This window comes from Dromaius novaehollandiae, chromosome 19, assembly GCF_036370855.1.
Source record: "Dromaius novaehollandiae isolate bDroNov1 chromosome 19, bDroNov1.hap1, whole genome shotgun sequence".
In the NCBI taxonomy this organism is placed as follows: domain Eukaryota; kingdom Metazoa; phylum Chordata; class Aves; order Casuariiformes; family Dromaiidae; genus Dromaius; species Dromaius novaehollandiae.
The window spans coordinates 4,781,586-4,791,327 of NC_088116.1; the positions used below are offsets into that span (position 1 = coordinate 4,781,586).

At 59.9% G+C, this 9,742-nt stretch overlaps 1 protein-coding gene across 1 annotated transcript; it reads right to left on the reverse strand.

Moving 5' to 3' along the window:
• Window positions 1–597: 597 nt before the first annotated feature.
• On the reverse strand, window positions 598–9,430 carry NLE1 (notchless homolog 1). The gene is made up of 13 exons (XM_026101479.2): window positions 9,379–9,430; window positions 8,759–8,905; window positions 8,439–8,656; window positions 8,258–8,337; window positions 7,908–7,984; window positions 6,419–6,516; window positions 5,136–5,328; window positions 4,508–4,643; window positions 4,072–4,118; window positions 3,710–3,912; window positions 2,956–3,115; window positions 2,793–2,863; window positions 598–2,293 (listed from the first exon to the last, which is right to left on the reverse strand). The coding sequence occupies exons 1-13, from the start codon at window positions 9,385–9,387 to the stop codon at window positions 2,281–2,283; spliced, it is 1,452 nt and encodes a 483-aa protein (XP_025957264.1). The 5' UTR covers window positions 9,388–9,430; the 3' UTR covers window positions 598–2,280.
• Window positions 9,431–9,742: the final 312 nt, after the last annotated feature.

Consider the following 9,742-nt stretch of genomic DNA (forward strand, 5'->3'; position numbering starts at 1 on the left):
GTTCAAGAATTTGCATTTTGCTTTGGAAAAGCTTTGTGGTCCAGTCTTAGGAAGTCGGGTTTTAATCAGACTCTGCTCAATGCCTAGTACTACAGGAGCAGAGAGATCGAAGGGACGGCAACAGCTTACCTGGGCGGGGAGCACGGCCGGGGCACGGCAGCTGCTTTGCTTTGGGAATCAGCGGAGGAGGAAGCGTTGTGCTCGTGCACGCGCAGAGCCCAGGCGGCCCCCGCAGACAGGATCACCGCCTCCAGCCCTGCAGTCCAGCCACCCCACGATGAAACATGCCGCAGGTCAACGGGCCACGGCAGGCACCAGCCCCTCTTCCAGCAGGAAAAGCCGTGTGCTGGCAGGGGCTGCTGCTCTCCCCGAGCCGAACCAGGGGACGGGGACAGAGCCGAGCTCGGGAGGGCGCAGGAGCTCCCCTCGCACACGCAGCCGAGGAAATGGCTTAGCGGCCTGGCTTGGGCTGGAAGTCCATCACACCCGCTCCCACCGGCACGCATCGGCATGCCTCTCCTTCCCAGGGCATGGCCGCCTGGGGGGCACAGGCACCAGCTTTAAACCGCTCTCTGCCATGACATTAACTGCAGCAAATTACAAAAGCCTTTGTTTATGCAAAGTTTATGCAAACGGACATGACGTGGCCTTCACAGTCCCCCAAACCCACCGAAACGAAAGAGCAGGTACAGCATATTGAGCTCTTCCCAGAAGATCCCACAAAGACAGAGCCAGCTGATCCGGCTGGTGGAAAAAGACGCTAACCACAACGAAAGGGACATAATTTGTGTTCTCAGTCACATCAAAGACGTAACCCCTTGCTCCAGTCTCTTGCTCACGTGACTGTTTGAGGAGCAGACAAGCAAATAGCCATTAACGTCGTTACCGCGCCATCCCCTCTCCATGCTCCAAAGCAAGCCTGCCAGCAGGAACAAAGTCCTAAAGCGTTATCTCTTGTGGCTAGGAAACATCTGAGAACCGCACGCCCAGCTTGAGCTGAATTAGCCACTGAGCATCCGCCGCAGTACGAGGGCTGTGGAGAACGTTTTGGTCTTCCTGCTAACTTGCTGCAACTAAACCTGACAGTACAATCTCTACTCCTTATTAATCACATTTTGATTTCCACTGGTTTCTAACCATCCTGGAAATAAACACTAAACCCAGGTCCATTTGCTCCATGACTGTTGGAAGCCTGTATTGACTAACAAAAAAAAATAAATAAAATAATATTTAAAAAAAAAAAACTTATCAGCAAGCTTACAAATGTTAAAAGCAGTGTTTTAATCCGGAGCATGGACCCCTCTCACCCACTGGGCAAGTAAATGTGCTTGAGAAATCCAGAAGGAGCCAGGTCTGTGCAATGGAAGTTCTGCCACTTGCCGTGATGGGATCTTAAAGGCAGTCCTGGCCTTGCTGCAGACACAAATCCAGGCCATGGGACACACACCGCTCAAAACACCTGCTCCATCCTTCCCACTCCTCATCCCCCCTTCCGTCCCTGCTTCCCCCGATGGAGAGGAGAAGGAGAGTCCCTGTGCAGAGACACAAACGCTCTCGCTTCCCCCGTTCCAAGAACCACTGAGACCTGAAAACTCAGCGCAGCTCTGGCAGTACAAAGTCCATGCCTGTTGCACCCAGCCCCGAATGCATGAGCAAGGCAGGGCTCTTTCATCCCCATGGATGCGGAGGATCACCAACCAACCAAAACACCCCTCAGCACAGCCTGTAAGGAACGGGACGAGTGTAAAGGCAAAACCTTACTGGAGTAACGAGAAGCTCCCTCACCTTATTCCCTGCAGATCTTTGCCGCAGGCACGCAGCCGGGCAGAAGTCTGCAAGGCAGCGATGTTCCCCTTCCTCTCTCCCCCTCTGAAGGTCGCACAAGGACACCCCTTTCTGTTCCCACAAAAGCCTTCCTCCCTGCAGGCTTCCTCCTAAGGCAAAGAGCATGAGCCACCCCCACCCTGTGCTTTTCCCTTGAAAGGGGGCAGGCTACCGCAAGGCAGAAATTTCAATAAAAAGCAGCTTGAGATGGAGGCAGACGAGATATCCCTGCTGTAATGTTCAGAGGAAATCATCCTGCAAAGTGCAGCTCTTGGTAAGAACCGGTATTAAAATTTCCTTAAATAAATATAAGGAAAGAATCCACGGGGGAGAGCAGCTGATGGGTCCAAGGAGATGTGCTCAGGATGGCCCGTCGTCCATCGCCTCCCAGATCTCCCCAGACACACGGAGCCGAAGGCTGGGCCAGCTGAGACCGGCGGCTTCTGGTCACTGCTCCTACCTACGCCATCTGCGAACAGAAAGAGCCGTGAGTCCCGCGGTCTGGCAGAGCTGCCGCAGAGCCCAGCACGCCATGGGGGAGCAGCGCAGCGGGAGCCGCGGGGCCAGGCTCCTTCATCGGCCACAGCGAAACTCCCGTGAGCCTGTGGCTGTCTGTCTGTCTGCACGATCAAGGAGGCAGAGCGAGGCGAGAAAGGAAGCTCTGACCTGCTGTACAACTGTCCTTCCCCTCTCCAGCCCAGTGCAAGAGGGCCAAAACATCAGAGCCCAACTGCACCACTGGCTGTGCAGTTGGAGGGACTCTGCTTTCTAGACATCTACGGGGGGACAGCAACAGTTCCTGCACCGGGGCAGGCCTCCAGGCTGGAATTTGGCCCAGCGCTGTGCTCTCTGCAAGGAGAGATCGTGCCCTAACGGTGAAGGCCTCTGCAAGGAAACTGCGCCTTTGAAGGACACACAGAGCAGTTGCGACATCCTGCTCTGCCAGGGACAGACCATGGGATACTTACATCCGTAAACACTTATCTTTCCCTCCACTTGCCACCCTCTGTCCGTCCGGGCTCCAGTCTGTTGCAAACACCTAGTATCAGAGGGAGACCCAGTTATTTCTGCTGTCGCAGGAAGAGTCACCACCGCCTCTCTCAAGCGGCTCAGCTCGCCCAGACGTCTCACCTCGTCTGCATGGCCGGGGAGATCGATGGCCAGTTTCTTCGTCTTGGCGTCCCAGACCTTCAGCGTGCTGTCACTGCTGCCGCTCACCAGCAAGCGGCTGTCTGCCGACCAGGCGATCTGATACACCGCCGCGACGTGCCCTCGCAGCGACGTGAGGTACCTGGCGCGAAGGAGGCACCAAGAAGCTGTTAGATGAGTGGGTGTCTTCCAACCTGTCCTTGCCCTGCCTTCGTGCTTCTTCTCTGGCTCCTAGCAAGCAAGGTCACGGGACACCCAGCACACCCCGAGCCAGCGCGCATGCTCTGTACACATAAGGCAATCGATTGCTGGTGATTCAGTCTGTCTAGAAACCCTCTGAGACGAGCTCACAGCCTTTGAAAGGATAATCCCTTCCCATCGACCCCTCCGCTGAGAAACCCTTATCAACGCTGCAGCCTTACGGCACAGATGCGCCCTTCCTCTCTCCACCTGAGCAAACACGTGCCTGGACTCCTGCAGGATTTAGAGAGGCCACTAAATCACCGATTACTAATTACAGCCGCGGAACAAAGGCAGGACTGCTGCTCCAGAGAGCTCAGCGATACTCCAGCAGGAGGTTAAAGCCTGGATTACAGGGGCATCCAACCACCACCAGCACCCCTTGCAACTGCAAGAAGGAATCTGCATCATCCAGAACAAGGTGTTCTCTTGCACAGGTGCTGTTTAAACTGCGTCAGTCTATAGTACACATCTGTAACGGGACAAAAAAACTCACTTTCCTGTCCTACCATCCCAGAGCTTTATGGACTTGTCAAAGGAAGCACTAGCTATTATCCGGGTGTCTGGCGAGAAGAGGACTTGGTTGATCAATGCCTGGTGGCCTGTCATTCTCTCCAGCGGCTTCTTGTCTTCTGCCGGCCTCCAAAGAAACAACGTGAAATCGTCCGACCCCGAGACGAGCCTTTCTGGCCCCTGGCCCTGAGAAAGGGATGAAAGAGCCTAAGTCTCGTACAAGCCAGGCTTGGAGAGCTCGTATAAGCATACCCAGTGTTGGGGTCAACAGCCAACTGTGCACATTTAGTGCTTCCATCAGTAAAATAAAATGCAGTAGGGGCAAACTTCCCAGTGCGGACTTACCCTGACTTGGTCATACCTCTGCTGTGCCTTGTCCTTCAGTTCTGCCACTGGAAGAGGGAAAGGGAGGGGGGGAGAGGAGCTATTTGAAATCCTTAGGTGAAAGGAAACTTTACAACCCTGTGATGCCACCTCTACTCCAGGGTCTGTGGGCCAAGCAGGCATATTGCAACTGCTCACCCGCTTCCCCTTTGCTGAGGACCACACCAGGGGCAAAAGCTACCGAGCACAGGGTGGCCTTCCCAATCCCTGCACTGCGGGACTCTGCGCACAGACAGGGAGGACCATGGCTGTCAGCACGGCCAACGCTGGCCCAGGGCCTGCTCCCAGCTCTCAGGACAGTTTTGGCTCATGGCAGCACTAAGAGGAGACACCAGGTCTCCTCGCTGCACCCCAGAGCTCCTGTCCTTCCCATCGCCTACAACGCAGGTGCACTTACAGGAGCCGCTCACGTCCTGCGGGTTGATGGAGGCTTCGGCGGGTTCGAAGGCCCCGGTGCGGAGAACGTAGTCGGTGCTAAGAGCCATGGTGTTCACCCAGTGAGCGTGGCCCTGCAACGTGCGGCACAGGACCCCCTGGGAACAAAATGACCCGCTTAGAGAGGGATGCGTAGGGCAGAGCCGGACTGCACGGGACCTGCCAAACCCATCGTGCTACCGGGACCACCCCAGAACTTTCTAAGCCCTCTTCACTGAGCAGCAGGACTGCAGTCACGCTGGCTGGGAGGAAGTGACACTGCTGAACCTCTGGGACAGGTTTCCAGTAGAGCCTTGCAAGGAACCCACCAGGGTAGGTGACTCTAGGGGCATTTCCAGCTTTTAAGCCCATTTTGTGCTTTTAGGGATGAAAACATTTGCTTGCACAACAGCTACTCCCTCCAAATGATGTAAAACAAGAGGCTCCAAGGGGGTTAGAGGATACAGCATCCAGGCTGCAGCTACATTTTCCAGGGCATGATCTGCGCTGGGACGAGCAGACAGGGAGAGAAAACGTAGCTGCTCCAGTGCAGTGTGAGCAGCCCCCTCCGCCAGCGGCCCCAGGGCTGCCCGCCCGCCCATCTCACTCACGTCCTGGCTCCTCCAGACTTTGATGGTTCTGTCCTGGGAGGAGGAGTACAGCAGGCCATCTCCCCCCCACTTCACGCACGTCACCGACTGCGTGTGGCCCGTGAGGATTTTGTCACATCTGCCCATCAACGTGTCCCAGATGCGGACGCTGCCGTCCTTGGAGGCACTTGCCAGGTAGCGGCACTCGGGGTTTCTGGGTGGAGAGAGGACCACATCAGCCCCAGAGGATTTAAGGGCCCAGAAGTCAATACAAGACAACTTGCTCTTTTGGCTTAAGATCAGATCTGCAGGGTCACGGAGATCCACCGCCCTGCAGCACCGCTGCTCCCGCTGCACCAGCTTGCGTCTCCCCTCAGCTGGTCGCAGGCAGGTGACAGCGAGCAATAGCATGGTGGAGACAAAACCGTCCTCGGAAGAAAAGCAAAGCTGAGCAGCACAGAGCAGTGCCAGGCCAGCCAGGAGGCTCGTTAAAGACCGGCACCCCGACCCGCCGCGCTGCCAGCGTGCGAGCGATGCCGGGGCGAGGGAGGACATGGCTCCTGCTTTGTGCGGGAGCGGAGCAGGGAGCGCAGCTGGCTGCAGACGCCACAGCTGAGCACTGCCAGGGTCGTCTCCCTCCTCTCCATTTCCTGATCCTCCCCTGTAATCAGTTTTTGCTAACCCAGTTAACTGTTTGCAATAGCTGGAGACTCCCACTGGGGAATTCAATTTGCAGGGCTCTGCTCCGAAGGGGCCCTTTTTTATTTCTATAATGTCTTGGATTATTAGCTACAACTTTCCCCCTCCGCCCACCTCTCCCAGGCAGAGCTTTAGCTGATCAAAGGGATAAGGAGACTGCATCGTTAATCAGCCCTCACGATAAATAAAACAGAGGACAGAGGCAAGCAGGATGCAAGAGGGCAGAAAGGGAGCGTTTGGCAGGGGCCGAGCTCAGGCACCACGCGGACAGGCTTTCCTGTCCCCAGCCCAGCGCCGGGGAGGAGCACGGCTAACGCTTCTCCAGCACTGTGGAAACACTCAGCATTTTCTGTAGGCAGGTATCCTTTTTATACGGAGGGGGAAACTGAGGCACAGGCTGGCGGTGAGTTGCCAAGCACACCAGGACTGCAGGGAGAAGCTGGGGCTCCTGCGCGTGAGCCGGATGCATTTCTCCCGGCTCACCTGGCAGCTGCCTCCCTCTGCACACCGCAACACGAGAAGGGCTCACAGCAGCACTGCCCTTTAGGCTCCGCTGGTCTTTTCCTTAAAAGTAAAGGGGGAGGCGTAGGCTGGCCATCACTTACATGTGGAGCGGTTCCCAGCACAGCCACGTGATCCACTTGGAGTGGCCGCTGAGCACCCGGCCGATCTGGTTCCCCGTGGCTGGATCCCAGAGAAAGATCTGACCAAGACAGGAAGCGGGAGGGTCGCGTCAGGCCGCGCGTCACGTGAACCCCAGGGACGTTCAAACTCCACTTAGAAAGGAGAGGTGCCCTCGGGCTCGCGGTGCCAGGATTTACATTGGCAGAAGCAAGGACGAGAAAGGGAGGGCTGGATTCCTCTCCAGGTCCCTGCAGCCATCAGCTGACATCTCAAAAGCACGAGACCTGGCCGCCCTCCGCTTCGCCTAAGATGCTGCTGTGACAAAAATATCTGTCTCGTCTCAAAACTGATCCAGGTCTCCAAAAAGCCAGTCTGAGCCTGTGACACCACGTGCCAGAGAGTTTGTGAATGTTTGCAGAGCGCGATGAAAGCCAGAGAGCACTAAATGCGCCTTATTATCGGATGCTGTGGGTGGGACACATGCTGGTTTTCGGTTGTTTTTTCTCTCTCTAGATAAATGTTCATCCAGAGAGCCAAGGCGTTAGTCATCTCTTACTGGAGAACCTGGGAGAAGCCGGGAAGCGGCGGACAAGCAGCACCCCGGGTTAAAGCCAAATGCCACCAGAGCGGGGCAGAGCCACCCCGGTGCCTCAGTTTCCTTGGGGCCCTGTATCCCAGCGGCTCCTCGGAGACCGAGCACAGGACGGCAGCGCTTGCGGCTCCACGGCCGCTCCCGCTGCTCCCAGACCGCTCGAAGGTCAGAGCACCCCGTCCGAAGCGAGCGCCCCACCGCTGCCTCTCTCAATCGAGAGCTCCTGCTTCTGCAGGCATTTCCGTGAGCGCCTTGAGCAAACACAGCTCGCCCGGCAGCCGGGGCACGGCCCACGTGCCGATCCCACGAGGGGGAATTTGGCCATGTCCACGTGGGAGCCCCGGCCCTGTCTGCACGTCTGGGTCACGCAAACAGCAGCCCCGGCTTGGCCGGGCGATGCCCCTTCTCGCTCCAGACACCTCCCTCGTGACGAGTCCGTCTGCCAGGGCCCACGTCCAAAGCCTGGACTCCTTCCTATGCAAAGGGAAAAGGGCTGCAGCGAGGCAGCGGGGCTCAGCGCCGGCACGCAGCCCTTCGAAAGGCCACTTTGAAGGCCGCACGGCAAAGCCAGGCCCCCCCCGGCGCAGTGGCACCAGCTCCCAGGCACGCTCGACAGGCCGCTTGCAACCGCCGCGACACGGCCACATGACATCTTGCTCTGGACAACGGGGTGCACCTCCCGCCCCACTGCCAGAGGAAACGAGTCTTCGCCCCTCGTCCCCCACAGCCCCTTTGTCAGGTTTCATCTCAGCCCGGGACAGAGCTGCCGAGGATCCCCTGGGCCAGGCTGATCCCGCAGATCCCGCTAGATCCCCCCTTTGGCCTGGCTGTACCGGCGCATTCGCCCCTCGGCCAGGGAAGGTGGGGCCAACACGCACCTGGCTGTTCTTGCAGCCCGAGGCCAGCTTCTTGCCGTCGGGCGACCAGGCGATGCTGAGCACCCAGTGCCGGTGACCTGGGGAGAGAGCGCGAGCAGGCGTGAGCCGAGAGCTGCGGCCGTCTGTGCCCGGCGCGTTGCAGCCCCACGGCAGGGCCCAGGCGGGAGGAAACCCTCCGCGTCCCCCCGGCCAGGCCCCGTTTCTCTGCTTCGTTAGCGAGACAGCTGCTCCTCTCCCCGAGCCGTGCTCCCAGTCGTTATGGCTCACCCAGCACCCACGGTTTCGATCCGTTCACCCCCCCAAGCAGGCAGGGGGGCAGGAGCTGCCCTCCCGGGACACCCCGCACCCACCTTTGGCCGTGAACTGCGGCGTCTCCGTGCTGAGGTCCCAGAAGCGGACGGTGGTGTCTCCAGAGCCACTCGCCAGGTACCTGGACAGGGAGGAGGAGCCCGGCTCAGCGCGGTGCCCCCAGCCAGGACCACGGCTGCCGCCGGCACGCGCCGTGCCCCCACCCCGGCCGGACCCTCTTACTTTCCGGTGGGGCTGAAGGCCACGGAGATGACGGCCTCGGTGTGCCCCTCCAGGGAGCTGGTGCAGCGCGTCACCGCCCGCACCCTGAACACCGCCTGCGGCTGGTAGATGATGTCGAGCACCTTCTCGGTCTCCAGGGCCTGCCCCGCCAAGGTCTTCTCCAGCGACGCGACGATCTCGGCATCGTGGACGTAGAAGGCCAAAGGCACCGGCTCATCCTAGGAGAGATGCGGCAGGAGCACCGGCGCGGGGGTCGCGCCCCGGCAGGAGCTGGAGCCGGGCAGAGGCTGAGGCGGGGGGCGGCCCCGGGGGCCCCTCACCTTCTGCAGCAGGGCGTCGCAGACCAGCTGCAGCTTGTCCGGGGTGATGCCGAGGGGGACGTCGAAGGGGGAGCCCAGGGGCTCCCCGGCCTCGTCCCGGAACTGGATCAGGAGCCGCTCCGCGTCCTCCTCGCTCGGCGACATGATCTGCGGCACAAGGGGCTCAGGACACCGCGGGGTCCCCGCGGCTTTGGGGGGCAGGAGAGGCCGACGGCGCCCCAGCCTGGGACCCCAAATGGGGGGAGGTGGGGGCAAAAGGGTCCCCCAGCACCCAGGGGCGACCCCAGGCCCTCGAGACCCCCGGTTTTGGGGGGAGGAGGAGCAGGACTAGCCCGGGCAGGGCAATATCGGGGAGGGGGGTACCCAGCCCCGGGCAGAGGTGCCCATGGGGGGCAGAAGGAGTCACTATGGGGGGAAGCGGGCAGGGACCCCCACATGGGGGGGGAGAGAGCAGGGACCCCCACATGGGGGGGGAGAGGGCGCCCTATGGGGGAACCAGGCAGGGACCCCCCTACGTGGGGGGCAGAAGCACCCTACGGGGAAGCGGGCAGGCCCCGCACACGTGAGGCCCCCCCGCCCCGACGCCCCCCGGCCGCCCCCGCGCCCCCCGCCCCGCTCACCGCTGCCATGTGCGCGCGCGGCCCCCGTGAACCGGAAGCGGCGCCTCCTCGGGGGGGGGGGGCGGTGGCGCCGCGGCGCTGCTGCCGCCTGGCGGCCGGCGGGGGCGAGCGGCGCCCCGGGGTCGCGGGTTCGAGGCCGCTGTGGGCGAGCTCCGCCCCGCGCCGCAAGCCCGGGGGCTTTGGGCTGCACCACCACGGGGCAAGCTTGGAACAGACACTCATCCCTCCCTTCAAGACCTCATTTAATATTTAGCTTGAAATAATTCATAGCCACTACCCTGCCATTAACACGGTCAATTAAAAGAATAAGAAATCTGGGCAACTATACCAAGGACAGATGTTTCAGGGGTTCATTTCCTTCATG